The sequence below is a fragment of the Fukomys damarensis genome, unplaced genomic scaffold, assembly GCF_012274545.1.
Source record: "Fukomys damarensis isolate Sample0158 unplaced genomic scaffold, DMR_v1.0_HiC HiC_scaffold_32, whole genome shotgun sequence".
Classification (NCBI taxonomy): Eukaryota; Metazoa; Chordata; class Mammalia; order Rodentia; family Bathyergidae; genus Fukomys; species Fukomys damarensis.
The window spans coordinates 44,924,062-44,942,364 of NW_022900944.1; the positions used below are offsets into that span (position 1 = coordinate 44,924,062).

The 18,303-nt window shown below is 47.4% G+C and overlaps 1 protein-coding gene across 2 annotated transcripts in view; it reads left to right on the forward strand.

The window, feature by feature from the left end:
• The window catches only part of Cdh13 (cadherin 13), a 962,550-nt gene that overhangs the window by 353,814 nt on the left and 590,433 nt on the right, over positions 1-18,303 (forward strand). For both annotated transcript variants that reach the window (XM_010618349.2, XM_010618348.3), the window contains exon 3: positions 7,540-7,748. In XM_010618349.2, coding sequence (XP_010616651.1) covers positions 7,540-7,748 — 209 coding nt within the window. The remainder of the gene's footprint in view (positions 1-7,539; positions 7,749-18,303) is intronic.

Genomic DNA, 18,303 nt, shown 5'->3' on the forward strand with positions numbered 1-18,303 from the left:
AAAAAAAAAAAAAAAAAAAAGTTCTTTTTGCTTTAAGTCGGGTCCCAACAGTCCAAGGGAATGAAGTTGTGCCAGGAGGCAGCCAAGAGGCATTGCAGGAGGGGGTTTGGATTGTTGAGTGCCCAGGTTAGGGCGGATGAGGAGGAGTGAGCTCCCCAGGAGGAGGGCAAAAGAGAGGAGCATCTTCGACTCTTTTGATATTCCCTGAGCCAGTCCCTAGCAGGGGAGAACGAGAGGAGTCAGGCCAGTGGGGTGTCCTCCAGGGGCATGGTCCTGGGCCCAGGGGCCCAAGAGGGTCTCTGTGACCAAGCACTTAGATTTCTGAGAAGTCCTGGAGGGAGACAATGAAAACGAGACAGAGGACCCATATAGAGGACGCTAAACTGCCTGCTCACCCTGAAGTCAGTGACCGTGTGGACGGGTATCATCAGCGATGGCAAAGGCAAAGAGCCCTGATGAGATCCTGGCTCAGCAGATGTGGTCCGGAGGAGGCGGCCGAAAGGTCCATCAACCCCACTCCGTGGGGCATCGTCACTTAATCGACCGCCTTCCTCCAGGCTTTCGGCACCAGATATGTCAGGTAAAGAAACCGAGAACCAAGACCAGACCAGAGCCACTACAAGCCTTTACTATAGAGACAATCTGCCGGGCTGTCTCCAATCAAAGGAGAGAGAGCCCAAAAGCTACTTTAAATGCCACCATGATGCACTATGTGGGGATGTCGTGGATAGGTACAAAATAGCATGAATAATTCATTATGCCCCTAGAAGTTTCAAATATTTGTTGTCAAGTTCATTTACAAGAATTTTTCCCTTTCAATTATTAACATGTCATCATTTTGAGCTAATTAGGAGGTTATCTCTATAAAAACAAATATTTTAAAGTACTTACAAACTATTAATTTCATCCTTAAATATGGCCTCCAACAGGCACTGTCTTGATCGCTGCTAAAAAGCTGGAAAATCACTGACATTTTGGATTTTCCACCAATGAAATAATAAGAGACAAGGATGCAGGGCTGATTGTATCCATTGCACCCTTTAGAGGGGGATTTTGTGTGAGATTCTGATCTCTAGGAAAATACAGACTGGGAGAGAAGGACAAATGCACAGTGAATTATTTTTCTCTTAACTATTTTTCATATATGTCAGGTCTGTCATTTAGATATTGCCAAAGTCAATAGCCAAGGAACAGGGTAGATTTGTGCCTTTTCTGGGGCTCATGTCTCAATCCAGCCTTCGTTATTTATGTCGCAGTATTAATTCATGGCAGACTTCTGGCTACCCGAGCCCTCCACCTTCATGGACTGAGTAGGAGGCCACAGAATGTATCTGCTTGAGGAATGGACAGAGAGGAAGGTCACCAGGCCAGCATCTCTATGGATGCAATGACTGTCACTGTGCAGGTGTTCGTGGATACTAGGACAAATATTTTAATTTGACTGTTGAGATTTATTTTAAGTAACATTAACCTTCATTTGGCATATTCAAAACGTACTACAGAGGGTATCCTCAGTTCCCAGAGAGGAAAACAGTTCCTACCTCAAATTGATGTGAGGATGATGAAGGGAGGACTGCAATCCTTGAAGACTGAGATCACAATGCAGTGTATTTAGGGAAAATCAGACCATTGATTTACATAAATTTATCCCCATGAGCACTCCACTTGGGGAATATTCAACACACCTTTCTTTGAGTCTGCATTGGGAAGGGTGCTGTAACTTGGCTCCTTTAATGTCATTTTTCCTTGTGTTAGGAAGGCAGGTCCAGCTTCACCGAGAAAAGTGAGAGGATTCAAGGGCAAACAGGTCTGGATCAGAATCAGCCTTACTGGTGCTGCCGGGAGTGACCATCACCATGGTAACAGCACGCTGCCAGGCCAGAGTCAGGGTGCCCAAAGAGAAAGAAGCAAAAAGATGTAGGAACAGGCAAAAAAACTCAGTTAATGTGGGAATGAGAGCTGGAGAAGGTAAAGGTAGTAAGCTCCGTAAGTGCTCAGAATGATAGGAATATGATAACAATCCTTGCTCCTGGAGCACTGGGCACATTCCTAAGAGCTGCTTGCAGATAACATGTATTGTCTCCTTTATGCACAAGGAAGATGAGCCTCTGAGGGAGGTGCTATTATAGCCCACTTCACAACTGAAGACTTCAAGGAGTAAAGAAGATAGGGCTTTGTCCAAGGTCACAGACCTCTTCCACATGACCCAGGATTAGAAAAGAGCTTAAAAATTAACACTAAAACTAAACTTCTTAGACACGTTAGGTCCCCAGTCTCACTCTGCCAGGAATGGCTGGGAAAGGTAGAAACCTGGCATCTTGACAAAGTTTATTATGTAAGGTTGGTTATTGGCACTGTCTGCCATGGATTGACCCGGGGACTTCTGAGTGACAGTGATGCACAGATCCTCACTCAGTCCCAGCTCTGGAGGGTGGGCACTGCTGTTCCTTTCAAGTCTTCCTTGTTGAATTCACCAACAATGTCTTGAGAGAAAAACATGTCCAAATCCTCCACACTGAGTTGGTCAGTGGGTTGAGAGCAAGCCAAGTTTCCCTAACGCAGTCATCTTCTCTGTGTGGTTGGGAAGTCACTAGAGCAGACCCAGCCCCACCATGTTCCTGGTCCCAAGTGTGGATTTAGTCTCTCAAGTTCCCCTCACCTGGCACCTCTGGTGACTCCCAAGGGATTTGTGCTATGCCCATGGGATTGAGATGGGGCAACTGCCTTTTTGACCCCTAGGAAGTAGATGTGTCCAGAACATGGGCCATCAATGCAGACAGATCAGACTAGGGCTGTGTTCCTGCTCAGTCCCTTTTGAGATGTGTGACTTTGAGCACATTAGTCAGTCTCTCTGAAGCTCAGTCTCTTCTCCTGTAAAACGGAAAATGATGCTTATCAGTTGTAGACTGTGCTCTCAGACGGGGGATGACTCTATGGCCTGAAAGGGGCTGAAAGTAGTTATTCTATGGAGAGAGCAAAACTTGCCTTTAAAAATAATAAATAAATATATGCATGCAATCCACAAATAGACATAAGAATATATGTGACACTGAAATCTCACGAGAGTGATGGATGGCGATTAAGAGCAAATTTTAAAAATAGCTGCTCAGGGGAGGAGGAAATAAAAAAATAGAAGTTGAGAAACACGTCTATAGATTCGAGTTGTTCTGAGGCTAACAGGCAGCGTGGGATAATCACCAGGGAGCTAGGCTCTCAGGAACTACTCAGTAAGTGGTCACTGGAACTGTGACGTGTCCAAGCACCCCATCATTCCAGATGCACGCCTTAATTCCAGAGACATAATTGGAGTTATGGAAATCTTGATTAGAATCATGGAAAATGACAAGCTTCCAGGGCTGACTTCGCCTATGTGTGAGTCAAAGCTAAACACGAGAGGCTGAGTGCCTTTATGAATGGGTATCCAGTGTTCAGGAAGACCAAGGCTGTGTCTTTTGTTCTTTGCCCACCTCCACTGCCAGGCTGCACCATGTCAAGAGGTCACCAAAGGCCTTGTTCTCGATCTCCAGCCTCTCCTGTCTCAGAAGCTCACCTCCGCAGCACCACAGTTTTGTCTCCTGAGTTATGTGACATCACTACAGAGGGCCTCAGAGTGGGAAAATTCTTTTTATTGCCAGTGATGTAAAGACAAATAAAAGTTGAAGATTCAATTCTGTGGTTGGCTCTAGAGAAAAGACAGACGTATAAAGTAGACATGTTGATACAAGGTGGCTGAGCGACACTGTGCCTTTGTGCAGCTGCTGGAGCTGAATGTTGGACAGCAATCAACAGTTACTAGGGTGTTAAAGATGAGAAGTTCCTTTGTCTGCCCACTGTCAGCAACGTGAGCCCCTGGAGTGGATGCAGGAGGAGTAGTGTGGTAAGGTGCATGGAGTGCCAAGGGGATGGACAGCCTAGACGTGCAGAAGGACCTCGAGTGCTATGAACTGTTGGGCAACTCAGATCCCTAAGCTCATGACTCAGGTGGTGGCGCCATCCCTTGGTTTCACTGGCAGAGTCCAGGGCTTCCTTTAAGGGGTAAAGCTTCACGTGGCCTTCAGGCCCCACGTCACCTGTTTCTTGGCTTCGTACTTCTTTCTCCCTTGCCCTCTGAGCCAATCCTGCTGGCCTAAGTCCAATTCCTTCGGTGCCACAGGACCTTTGGATAAGTTGTGGTTCTGTGCGCCTGAAATAGGTCCCCTATTACTTCTAATAATATTGGATTAATGATTTTTTTCCTCATTGGGGTTTAAGCTAGGGACTGTGTCTGCCTCTGTTCAACATAATAGTCTCAGCATCTAGCATGGTGTAGGTTCTCACTCCTTAGTGAGAGCAACAGTAAGAGGGACAAAGGGAGAGAGGGAGGGAGGGAGGAAGAGGGAAGAAAGAAGGAAAGGAAAGAAAGGAAAAATGAAAGAATAAAGGGAAGAAAGAAAAGGAGGGAAAGGAGAAAAGAAGGGAAAAAGGAAAGAAAATAGAGGGAAGGAAGAAAAAAATAAAGGAGGGAAAGGAAAAAAAGGAGAGAGGAGGAGGAAAGGAAGAATGGAGGGAAAGACGGAGGGATTCGGGAATTGATTGAAACGAGAGCTCCCACAGACCTGCGCGGGCCTTTCCCTTGCCCCACCCCTCGCCTGCAGACACTTTCTGCTTTGATGCTGGCTACAGCAGGGCCGGGACCCTCATGCTGGCAAAGGAAGAAGTTAACAGCCGGCTTTTCACTGGAGTAATTTTCTTCCAGAGGATGAGGCTGATAATGAAAGCAGCCTCTTCATTTTGTTTCGGAAAACTGAAGCCAGGCATACGCAATTCATCTTGGTGACCACGATGGTCAGAGAACGTTAGTAAGGGCCGGGACTGCAGAGGTGAAGAGGCCATCTGTGGGCCTGTGCCAGGACGCCCGTGGAGCCCTCCCTCGAAGTGACCGTGGGCAGTGCTACTCAGCGTGCTGCAGGGAGCTGGGCTGGCCAGGGCGTCTGGGCACTCACATGCGGTTCTGACAGGGTTCTGGGAGGGAGGAATGTGCCGCCGGGGGTTGTTTACTGAGGCCATGTCGTGGTGAATGACATGCGCACCGGGGTTCAAATCTTGGCTTATCATTGACAAATCCTGTGTGTAGGGGGCCTTGGCTTTGCCATTCCTAAGCCTCAGTTAACTCTGGAAATCGTAAAGGGAGGTGATCAAGCTAGCACTCCTTCCTGTCTCATTGTGAAGACTGAAGGGCATAGTACATAAAATGCTGAGCACTGAGCCTTGCACCGGAAAGTGTTCCATCCACCTTAGCCTTAACTGTAATCACCTTTTAGATTGTTACCATCAGCATCATTTCCCCAGAACAGAAAGAACAACTCAGTTCATCAAGAGGTGGTGTGCTCTAACAATGTACCAGAATCTGTGTTGATGTCCCCAAAAGGCCTTTGGAAGAAAGTTGCTAGTAGCAATAGTTCAAGAGACTCCAACTGGAAATGGCCCAGGTGCCCATTGATAGTACAGCAGCCATGGTGGGCGATACTAGGTAGGGATACAGATCCGTGCCGTGGTCCACATACCACATGGTGATCGGCAGTCACTGCCTAGTGATTCCGATGCACCGCTTTGACTTCAGCCTGTGGATGAGCCTCTCAGAATGTTACACTGACTGAAAGAAGCCAAACACAAAAGAGTGTAGGCTCTGTGGTTCCAGTACACGCAGTGCTTCTGCGGGTGAGACTAACCCATGACATTAGAACTCACGGTATTGCTGCCTCTGGAAAGGAGGGAAGGATTTTCCTCAGGAGAGGAGGTGGCTGGGAATATCTTGTGTCACAGTCTGGGTGGTGTACACAGGTCTGCACACCTTGTGTTTGTTGAGTTGTACTCTCTAATGCACGAACTTTTTCTGTATCTATGCTGTGCTTCAAGTAAAGATTTACGACATAAACAAGGCTGTTGAGCAGAAAGCTAAAAGCAAGTACATTAGTGCCCCTGCTCCTTACCCAGTTTTTCTTTGCTTGGTTTTATTTACCTATAGTCTGAATATATTAAATGGAGAATCCCAGAAAGCAAGAGTGAGAATGAGAGATGGATGAGAGAGAGAGAGATCCAAATAACTTATTTCAGTATGTTGCAATTGCTCTATTTTGTTATCAGTTGTAATTGTTAATCTCTTACTGTGTCTCATCTAGAAATTAAAATTTGTATTATGTATGCATGGATGTATAATTTAGAAATCAAACTCTGTCATACTATGTATGTACATGTTTAAATTTAGAAATTAAACCTTATCACAGTATGTATGAACACGTGTATACTTTATAAATTAAACGTTAGTATATAGGATTCAGTGCTTTCCATGGTTTCAGGGCTCCACTGGGGTCACGGGACATGCTCTCCATGGAGAAGGGTAATTAGCAAGTAATACAGTTCTATGCTTTCCTATAAGGGTCTCAACGTCTGTACCAGAAAGTGGATGGGCCGGTCCATGCACAGACAATAGGTGGGGAGAGCTGTAGTTATGGAACCAGGTTCCAGGAACAGAGGGGAATGTGATCAGCTGTCACACCCACTGCTGTGACAACATCCCAGTGCTCCACGTGGTTCACCCGGGGGCCTGACTCTCCTGTTCCTTCTTGTGCACGGCTGTGCTATTCAGCTCTAGGAACTTGGCGTCCAGCTACCTACTCCCCTCTTTGCTTCCACCACTGCCCACATCTGGGCCAGGCATCTTTGGAGCACACCAAAGTAGTTGTTTTTCTTTTTCTTTCCTTCCTCCAGACTCTTGGTTCAGATTGACCAGATTATAATCTGTGGACTGGGTCTTTTGAGTTTTCAAATGCTCCCATGAGATTCTCATGTATCCCAATCCTTGGGAAGTACTGTTCTCCACTAGAATCAGAAAACACCTGATCATCTTGACTTTGTCCACACTAAAATTGTCCGTGGCTCCTTGGAAGGACCCTGATTTTCCAGCTTTTCCCAATCTGTCTGTAAAAGACAGGTTCAGCTTCATTTCCAGCCTGTGCTTCTACTTCCTGACAGCCCTGCCCCATTTCCAGTTTCCTCTGATCGACATGCACCTGTTTAGTTCCCTTCATCTGTTTTGTTACTTAACCCCTCAACCCCGTGCTTTTGGATTAGCTCAGAAGTCCTCCACACTCTTAAGGGCTTCTAGTCTCCTATCTACCTGTACATTACAGCTCAGATATTACCCCGTGAAGCTGTCCTCAGTGCTTTGGAGCACCTCGGCCATGCCAGAATCAGATCACTCCCTGCGTGTCACTGCTCATAGCTGACTGTTTGCTCCTGAGGGAAGGACCTGTCCTGCTCATCTTGGTGCCCACAGTGCTTTGCACCCGCCTGGAAAGCTGGGAGATGATCAGGATGTGTCTCGATGGAGTGACGTCCATGGTCACAGTCTGTGTCACTAGATACAGTGACTTGCTGCAGGACAAGGGCGGGGCTGGGTGGGGAGTGGAGGGTGGCCCACGTTGAACAGGACAAAGATGTCTCCAGGACTAAGTTGTCCAACCTACTCATGCTCTTCCTGTTGGGTTTTCTTTTTCCCAGTGACCTTCAGTGACTGTAAGGGCAATGACAAGCTGCGCTATGAGGTCTCAAGCCCTTACTTCAAGGTGAACAGCGACGGCGGCTTAGTCTCCCTGAGAAACATAACTGCAGTGGGCAAAACTCTGTTCGTCCACGCGCGCACTCCCCACGCGGAAGACATGGCAGAGCTCGTGATTGTCGGGGGAAAGGACATCCAGGGCTCCTTGCAGGTAACTCAGCTGCTCAGGATGAGTTGGGTCCAAGAGAAACATTAGACTCTGTCTTCTGTGGAAAATGGGTTTTTCCTGTGTTGTTGGCCAACATCCTTTTTGTTATTGTGCTTGCTACAAATGTCAGAAATCTAACGGAAAAAGGAAAAACAGGGAGTGCGAATTGTTTGTTCCTGCAACTAATACTTTTCAGGGATAGTTCTGCCTTCGGTGTGGCTGTGTGCTGGTACCCAGATGCTGACATCAGCTTGGATTGGCATCTATCCTGTGCTTCCGTTTCCCTTCTGTTGGCTCCACTCAGAGAGAATCCCGCCCCACTGCCCCACGCCTCCCAGAGTGGAGGTGTCCCCAGCCCCATTCATTCTGCCAGGTTGCAGGTACCAGAGAGAGCGTCTTGCTGAGGAAGCCAACTGGTGCTTGGAATCAAAGCTTTGGCTTTTGTTAGCTCACATCCCCATCACCAAACACAGCGCTGTGTCCGCTGGTCAGGACGCTCTGGCTGCCACATCTGTGCGCCACATCCTTTCCTGAAGCCAGGATGGTGTCGGCCCCACCACCTACACTTGTGGACTGGGGAAGAAGGAGATACCATCACTCCCAGTAAATAAAGGTACTTTGGCCACAGGAAGGCGTTGGGTGTCAGACAGGCAAGAGCACAAGGCCCACTGGCGCTGTACAGGGCAGCAGCCCCTGCATCTGGCGGTGCCCCTTCTCCATGAGTAGCGCCCAATCCCTTCTAGGTGCACGAGGTGCTGATCCCCACTTCCACGCCTGGGCGCACTCTCTGAGTGTCGTAAAGCACCATTCAGGCTTTCCAATTGTGTCACCCAGACTTTTACCAGGAGCTCAGAAATTCTGGCTTCTTGCTGAAAGGAGGTTTCGACAATGTGCCCAGCAAGACTTCAGCTGAGGAATGGCAGTAACAGTGGCATGGCCAGAGTGATGTCCCTAGCCTTTTGTCCTACCTACTCCCCGGTCCTTCCCCAGGTCTCAAAGCCTGTAATCCTTCTTGCCTTTCTCCATCTGCCATCCGTCCCTCACCCCATAACGCTTCATTGTCTGTGACTCGGTTCAGTGGTGAAGGGAGCCTGGCACACAGCTGGGGAACAGAGAGAGCACATCTGGCAAAGCAGCAATGCCTTCCCCCCAACGCTGCCTCCGTGGTCCTGAGAGGGTCGTGCACCTTCTTTGTCTTCAGACTAGAGGGCTTACACAGGCTGGGACGGCACATATGCGGCCCACTGTCACCATACTCAGGCAGGTATGGCCAATTGGGCCTGGCTTCCCCTGAGCATCTGTCCCAGTGCACTGCCGTCAGTTGACCACTTAGTGATGTTTCTAGGGCTGGAATCTATTTGCCATTCTCAGACTGGACAAACTCTTTAATTGCCCTTTCTATCTCTGAATCTGTGAGCCTTAGGTTGCAACCCCATGATCCCACTGCATGATGATGTTTTCAAAGACAATAGGATGTTGGTGAACATACACAGTGCCGTGGATACACACCAGCACCACAGCACCAGCGTTTCCTCTCGCTTAGCCACCACCACTTTCACAGCGTTTCATGAACTTGTGATGTAAACGATGTTCAAATAACTAAAGCAAGTGAGCTGCCAGGGTGTGCAGTAAAAAGTGCTTCTTAGGAACAAGAAGGTATGGAGGTTCGAGCCAGGGCTCCATGCACGGCTCCACGTACGGCTGAGTGTTTCTAGGTAGACACAGTTGTCATGACTGAGAGGTCCTGTTTATGTGTGGAAAAGACAACATCATAATATTGTACTTGAACGGGAACGGAAGGGATTCTGGGCTCTTCTCAGGAATCTTCACCTTGCGGCACTGGGTAGGGAGTTCATGAACAGGGACTCAGTTGTACTGGTCTCATAAGGCCCTCGAGGTGTTTCCCAGTGCACTGTTCCTCTGAGCCCTGCCTGTTTCTCATTTGCTGCTGTCTGAATGTACTGTGGACAAATGGTCCTTCCTGTGGAGCTCATAGGGGCCACTGTGCCACCCCGTATGCCAGACTCCAGCAGAACAGCAGGGACATTTGTCTCCCCATTCAGTGATTTTGTGAAATTTGAAACAGGCCTTGTAAAGATACCCAGATGTGCATGTAACTGAAAAAAAGTGGGGGGACAGTAAAGATAAACAAAATAGAAAGACTTCGTCTGAGAGGAGCTCAGACCTTCATTGATAGTTAGCTAGCAAAGGCCCTTCTGTATGTGGCCAAGGTGGCCAGCAGCTGGAGAGGGAAGTTAGTGAGTGCAGGAGTCAGCTCAGCACCTGGCCATGGCTGAGCACCAGACAGTGAGGCAAAAGTATGCAGTGCCCTTAGAAAAGGGAGAGGTGGGGGAGTTGGAATGCAGGTGCTGCTCTCCTGCATCCACAAATCCTGGCTCATGTAATCTCCTGGCAGCCATGACACATGTGCCGGTGCTACTGTCACCATTTCACTGATGGGGAAACCGAGGCACAGAGAGATGCGTGACTTGCCCTAGGTCACCCAGTGATGAGACGCAGCGCATGAGTCCTGCAGTCTGACTCCTGAGTCCAGGCCTCCGGCCTCTCTGTGGTGCTGCCCCTTCCTTCCCTTAGGATTGGGCTGTGCTGGGCCTTGAGGGACGGTCCTTGGGGGAGTGAGGGCTGCCTGGAGGGCAATGTCTAATTGCCTGCAGGGCATCTCTTTCTTTATCTGTGACCTGGGGCAAATTGCTTTTCCTCCTGAGCCTCTGCTTGGTTTGGATTTGTTGTCAAAAAGAAAGGATTGTAATAGACCTAGGGTCTTCACGAGGCTCAAATGAGACAATACAGAGCACAGTAGCAGCATTTAGCCGAGGCCAGAGTAGTGACCGGTGCTGATGCTCACACAGCCCCTCCTAGGACCTCAGCCCACTCCACTCCGCGTTAGTCGCTCTCTTCATCCCCACAACCTTGGTGCGGTTGTTATCCACATCTCATGGGTGAGGAGACTGAGGCAAGAGGCTGCTCCTGGCCTTGGTCACACAGCCGGTAGGTGGCAGAGCTCGGGCTCAGGCCCCAGGCCCTCCTCTTACCAGGAATGTCAAGGGCCTCACCATGCGGGACAGAGCAAAGATGTTCAGGGGTCACCTCCCACGAATCCCGTGAGGACAGCAGCAGGCAGGGTCTGCGACCCAGCGCCGGATCATCAGAACCAGTTCAGCACCTTTCTTGCGCTCTCTCTGTGGCTGAAGCTGACAGGACGGATCATTCCCTATAGATCCTGGCTGCCACTCTGCGCTAGTCTTCCTTGCATCTCCAGTCCCACTTTCTGCCCAGGACACTGGGATTGGTGATGCTGTTTGCAGTGTGGTACAGTTCATCTTCTTGCTCATAGCCAAGAGCTCTGCAGCGTTTAGAGCCTAGCTCTGCTCAGTGTGGCCCACACAAGCCAGAGCCCCATATCCCAGAGCCCACTTGGGGGGCCAGGGGTGGCTGCAAGGGGAATTCTGAGTTCGGAGCACAGGAACCGTGGGAAGCTGGAAACAGGGTGTTTATACCGAGTGACAGCAGGCTCCTGAGCAGGGGAAGGGGCAGGATGAAGACAGTCTGTTGGGCAATTCCTCGTGTCTTGATGATGCAGAGAGGAAAGCCAATAGTTAAAATAGTGGATTCCAAGGGCCAGGGATTTAGCTCAGTGGCGCTGCACCTGCCTCACAAGCATGAGGTCCTGAGTTTAATCCCCGGTACTGGGAAAAAAATAAATAAAAGTAAATAAAGGCTACCACTATATTTTGAGAAGCTATTTCATGGAATGTTTTCAAGTATGTGCCTGTCATATGTGCATATTTAATGTGTATTATTTCCAATCCCCGCAGCCTCCCTGTGGAGTTGCTTTTGTAGTCCCTCCTTATACACAGAGAACTTGGCCACAGGCGCCCCTGCCTCAAAATGGACAGGAATAAGACTGAAATCTGGCTTTGCCATCCAAACACCTGTGCTTCTTCCTAACTCTCCACTCTTCGGGAGGTTGTGCCCTGGGTGGATGTTGCCTTCACCCATGGGTCAGAAGATAAGATCCTGAGTTAGAGCCACACCATAGCAATGAAGGAAAACAAAAAATACAAGCTATCAATGGAAGGAATACATATCTAAGACGAAGTATCTACATGGTTCTAAATTGTCCATCCTGGGGATGGAGATGGATGGGAACAGGCAGCGCAGGAGTGGATGGGAAAGAAGTGTCACTGGTCTTGAGTGTGTTGAGCTGGAGCCTTCTGGGGGAACCCTGACAGACACACCCAGGGGTCGGTGGCCAGTGTGGGGCTTCTCTGAGGGTGTGGATTTGGAGGGAGACTACCTACGAGCAGTAAGAGTCGAGCTTTGGTGTTGGACATGAGGCGGTTCGTGTTGCTGATCCAGAACTTCTGTCTGTGGGACCTGGGACAAATCACTCAAAGCCCCGGGCACTGATATCCTCATCTGTGAAATAGGAGCGAGAACAGAGTCCCCCACAGTGTCAGTCCATCGGGCACAGAATTGACACCAAGTGACAGGTGTGTCAGTAGGGTTATTTGGGAGCCTCTTGAGGAAAGATAAGGAACGGGGAGAGGCCAGTGTGTGTCTGTGTCTGTGTGTTTGTCTGTGTGTGTATGTACATGCGCTCACATTCACCTGGTATACAGAGCTTCAGATTCACCTGGAAATGCCTCAATCCATTTCTTTGCCTGCTGTGTAAATAGTATTCATCCTTTTCCAACCTCCCCCCACCCCGAAACTCATCATTTATTTATGTTTCTGAGTTAGGAAATCATAGCCCGCACAACCACAGGCAGCAGCGAGGAGTTCTGACATCAGCTGAGGAACCTGATGGAGTCAGGCTGGGAAGAAGCATCAGGGACCCTGTAGGAATTTATTTGGATTTCCGTGTGGGGAGTGAAAGTGATTTTATCTACACCATTCCTCCCTCCTGTTCTTCCTCCCTTTCCTCCTTCCTTCTGTATGTTTACATCTCTGTCCTCAGCATGAGCCTGGGGCGCAGTCAAGGCCCAGTAAATGTCACTTGGACACATGGCTGAGTGGGATGTGTGACTCCTCTCACCATTGCATTGGACTCGGCCTCCCCAGCATCAAACACCTGTGCTTTCTCAGGTGAGCCAAGCATCCCCACTCCCCACACTGGCGGCTGCTCTGCCTGGACTCATCCTTCCCCTGTGGCCCCAGTTGCCAGCTGACCTGCTGACTCCTTTGATATTTCAGGACTGGCCAAGAGTCCTGTCTTCAGAGACATCTCTGTCTCTCCACCTGGCCAGTGAGGTCCTTTTCCTCCATGCTCCTCTTAGAACTTGGTTTGGCCTGTCCTGGCACTAAACTTTACTTGCTTCCTCTTCAGTGCTTGTACCCTTCTGTAGTCCAAGGCCCTGGGCTCAGAGACCAGGCCCTTGTGCAGGAAGAGACTGAGGGGCCGCTCTTGTGCCAGACACCTTAGCACAGGTATCATTGGTGCCCTTGCCCTCTGCTCCAGCTTCCTTGGCTGTAAATGGGTGACTAATAGTATCAACCTCGTACGATGTTGTGAGCGTTAAATGAGTGAAAACAAGCAAAGCACTTGGAACAGTGACTAACATGTTTAAGTGCCATGGAAATGGCAATTATTTATCACGATTGGATTGTCAAAGCCAGAGCACCACACGAGCAGTGAAAGAATGAGGCAAACTGAGACGACCCAGTCCTTCACTCGTGCCCTCAAAGACCAGACCTCCTCATGTGAAGAAGCTGGGTGAGATTCAGGATGCCAAGCATCCCGCCAGCGCGGGTAGCCCATGCCAGTGGGCCTGCTCTGTGGCGAGAATTGCCTAAGCTCCCCAGGGGTGGATTCTTCTGTGAGTCCACTCAGACGCCAAAGGACTTGGCAGGATTTAAAAGTTAATTAAGGACAATTTATATTTCTGTGCTGGAAGTCAAGACAAGGTAAAACTGGACCCAATAAAAGGAATTGGGACTCTTGATCAAATTGCTAAGGTTAGATGAAAAGTGTAATAATAATAATATTAATAATAATATTAAGGTTAGAAACCCTTAAAAATGAAACAAAGACAGTTGCGACAAAAATGGAAAAGATTAAATTTAAGGTTGTTTATCCTGAATGTCCTCAGCACTATACATATGTAATTTAAAAGACATGATTTGGCTCTTAATCCAGTTTCAAGAGTCAAGATGGGAATAAATCCAAAAAAAGATGAAATTAAATACAAAGGGTGCAATATGAGGTAGGAATTCATTGGGAGAAACATTTGTTTATGTTTTCAATTTTTAAAATATAAAATATGTCTTGAACTGCCAAGAAGCCAGTGGCAGCACCATGTAACTTGCCCCCCAGGGGATTACAATGTTTATACCCACTACTTCTCAGGACCTCAGGGCCCCATTTATTAATTGTCTTGAGGGGCTCCTGAGTAGGGTCCCCGAAGCAAAGACTGGGGGCCCCCATTTTTGCATCTGTACACTGTGGGGTATTCAGGCAAATTGCTGTAGACGATATTAAGGGTAACCTGGAATCACCCCAGATTTGCATCAGGTCACATTTCCTGTCTTTCAGCCGCACGCCACTAAAATTATGTAACTCCTTGAAGTTGCCTGTGGTTGCCACAGTGAGTCACATCCATTGTCACAAGCACCATGCTGACCAGAGTGCCTGGTTAACAGCAAATTCCCAACCCCTGGCCCATTGATTATTCTTCGTTGACATAATCAGTATTGTTGCTGTCTCTTCTAAACATTTGCTTCCCTCTCTTTTGCTACTCAATGCTAGACAAAAATATGTGTGCACACTTTGTTACTGATTGAGATTAAACTCCAGTTTTGTCTTCTGAGCCCGAGCCGATCGTTTGCACTCTCTTTATTTTGGCCCTTGGATCAGCTAACCACCGTGACAGACACCTGCCACTCCGCACACAGGTGACTTGAATTTGTTTCTTTAAAGCATCCCAGATCCTCTAAGAATGAGAGCAGCCAGCTACAATAAAATAAACGACCTCGTCCCAGATCCCTCCCACGCTGACTGGGAGGGACAGAGTCTACAGAGCAGGTCAGTTGCATCAATCTTTCATACGTGACATATGTTTGCAAACGTCCCCATGGAAGACCCATCTGTGCATTTACTGTGACCATAATGAAACGATGAGTCAAAGACCTAGAAACTTATTAGGCATCGCTTTAACAAGTATGACTTCAAAACCCTGTGAATTACCAATCTCCATGGCAAAAGCCTCCCCAATTACTACTGAGGAAAATGAGCATCCATTTAACTGTCACCCAAATTGGAAAAAATATATAGTTTGAAAATTACCCTACAAATACAAGAATTGGGGCTGAACTAGGGTATTAGGCTGTTATATTTTGATGCATGCCTAAATCGTCGTGTTTAGGGCTCTTAGCTCCATGATGCTATTCAAATATAGATAAAAAGACACCCTTTAATTGAGTAATTTAAGTAGATAATGGACTACTTTGTAGATCAAAAAGCACAAAAACTATATTCTGAAGATTAATTTTAATTGAAATTCTTGGGGGAAAATAACTGATCCCATAGAAAGTGTGGATAACTGAAACTGGCCTCTTTTTGGCTTGGGAAAACTCTGAATTTCATTTTGCTCAGCAGCATAGCTCAATAAATATACTCTGTGCCTCATTTGTCACGTTAAATTTTCCTATGTCATCATATTGAGAGGAAAGAGGTGAAATCCATTTTAATAATATACTTTAATTATATCTGTGTGTGTGTGTGTGTGTGTGTGTATATATATATATATATCACATATCTCAATGCATTGTCATTTCAAAAAAGAAATCATCATGAACATTAATAAGGATGCATTTTTTTATATTCTCTCCATACTGACATCTGCTGTGTGTTTTATGCTTACATCACATCTCCATTTAGATGAGGCAGTTCTTAAACGTTGCAATCCATGGTGGAAAATGCTGGCCCACTGGACGGGGCTCTGGGATTTGTGGGAGCATGCCCGTGTTTTGATGTAGGATGGAGAGACTGCTCGCGAGAATACGCCATATGTTAGGTCATGCCTTAGACAGCTATTTCTTTGACCCGTGTAGCCACTCCGCGCCTGGTGGTTTTGATCCTATTTTACATACGGGAACGTAGCCCAGGTTCCGTGAGATCAAGTGATTTACCCAGTGTCTTTAGGAATGGGCAGAACTGGTAGTTGGCCAAGCCTTCTGATCAAACATAGTTGCTTATGTCTCAGTAACAGTGACATTTGCAGTTCCACTAGTGCTCTAACCCAGGGACAACCGGGAAAGGATACAAGAAAATTAAAAAGCAGTTAGGAATAAAAATGAATCCAGAGTTGAGCAAAACTCCTAAAGGCATTTTAGGTAGGCGGACAAGCCTTGTGTGGTCATGACGCTTTACAAAATCATTCCTTTGAATGAACCTTTGAAGAAAGAATCTCAGAGTCTGCTTTGTGTAAATTTTTCCAGGATCAGCGTTCTTATTCCTCTTCATGGTTGCAAGTCTACAAAAATGCCTTACAGGGCCGGGGATTTAGCTCACTGGCACCGTGCCTGCCTTGCAAGCACAAGGTCTCGAGTTCGATCCCCAGTATACCCCCCCACACACAGCCTTACATTTATATTTTTGCTGCTAATTTCCCGTATTATTTTCAAATACTCTACCTGATTCAACCCTCCAACAATGCATGGCAGCAGAGGGTGCTGTTCTCATTTAGTAACCAGGAAACTGAGACCCATACATACTGGTCACAGTGCAGGCTATATCCATTCGCACAGTAAGGTCTGCATCAGCCCTGGGAGGCTTGGCAAATAAACGAAGGTGGTGGCATCAGAGGTTCATTGTCACCTGCCATCTCTCTCAGGCTGCAATGATGTGATACGATGCACATTTTCTGGGCTCTGTGATATGCCTCTAGCTCCTGTCCTTTATAATTACCATAAATCAAATATTAGAGATTTCTGAATGCAAATATAGAAACGATGACATGCTTTTTTCGATCCCCCCTGTATGAACTCCAAGAAGAAGTCCCATGAAGATACTTGGTCACTGTAAGCTCTGCAGTTAGCATGGTGGCTCTGCTTAGAGATAAAATGATAGAGAAAAATCTCAAAGTGGTTAGAAATAAACATGAGTACAAAAGCGAGCAATGCTCCAAAGAAAACTGTAGGAAGATGGGCAAGCCCTGTGTTGTCACGACAGTGTAACAAAACCTTCCTCCTGGATGGAACCCTTGGAAATAGACCCATGGAAAGGCATATGGTTTGCATGCACGAGCGCCTCCTGGGTCTGCAGAGCATGGCCATCGATTCTGCGGGGAAGCTGAGATGAGGAGGGGGCAGTCTTGACACAGCTCAGGGATCATCTCCAGAGGTTTGGTTTCTTCAGTGTCAGTATTCAAAGGTTAAGTAGCAATGGCAAGGGGCAGGGCTGTGCATCTCTCCTCAGCCCAGCACACATGGAAATCAAATTACTCAGTGTCATCCAAATTTAAAAGGCAATTGTAGAAGAGTTTATCAAAGAAAAGCACCTGCCATCTCCTGCTACCCACCATATATATGACAATGTGCTCTATATCACATACCTCAATGCACTGTCATTCCAAAAGAGTAAATTTGTAAGTAATTTGTCCCCACTGCACTACATTCCATCCCTTTTATAACTTCTGTCTTGAGACAGGGTCTTGCTAAATCACTAAATTGTGCAGGATTGCCTCAATCCTGGAGCTCTTCCTGCCTCAGCCTCCCAGAGTGCTGGAATACTTGCTCATTTTTTCTCTGTTATGCAAAGCAGGATATAGTCTTTAAAAATGACTTTGACTAATACTCCATATTCATATTCAGAATTTTACACATCAGTAGACCTTAAATTAGGGAGAGAAATTATAGACACACAGATCTCTTGGCAATTCCTAGTCTAGCAGAGATGGGAGGGTAGCAGGAATGTAAATATCAGGAGTCCCCCAGAGCATGATGTCTCACAGATATGCAGGTCTGCTTATCACCAAAAGGGCTTAGAAGCCTCGAGGGCATTTTCCAAGTACAGGTTCTGAAACACCCTCCTCGACCTCGGAGCAGCTGCATGGGGCGAGTTCACCACTTGGGCCCTGCTGGTCCTGGCCATTGTCCTCCAGTCTTGTGTAGTGCACAAGGGAGGGTTGGAGCCCATTCCCTGCTGCTGTCCCCGCCACTGCTCAGAGACTATGAAACCTGAGGCCTGCGAGGGGCTTTTCCTATCCCTGTGGGCTGCACAGTTTCCCTGACTGCCAGCCATTTATGGAAATCCAACTTTCTATCCTTTTGCAAAAAGATCCTTCTTGACAAAAAGGGTGCATTATCCACGGAACCCTTCATCACGTCAGGCAAATTGGAGTTCTGTTGACAGCAACTTTTTACAACTTCTTTCTTCGGGAGAGATGAAGCTATAAACAACAGTAGTTCTCCAGGAGACACCGGGAATGACTGACTATAACCAGGCTTCTGCTGAGGCCCACCCCTGCCCATCTCGCTCATGCCATTGCCTGTGCATACTGTGTTTTTATCCAGTCTGCACATTATATATATATAT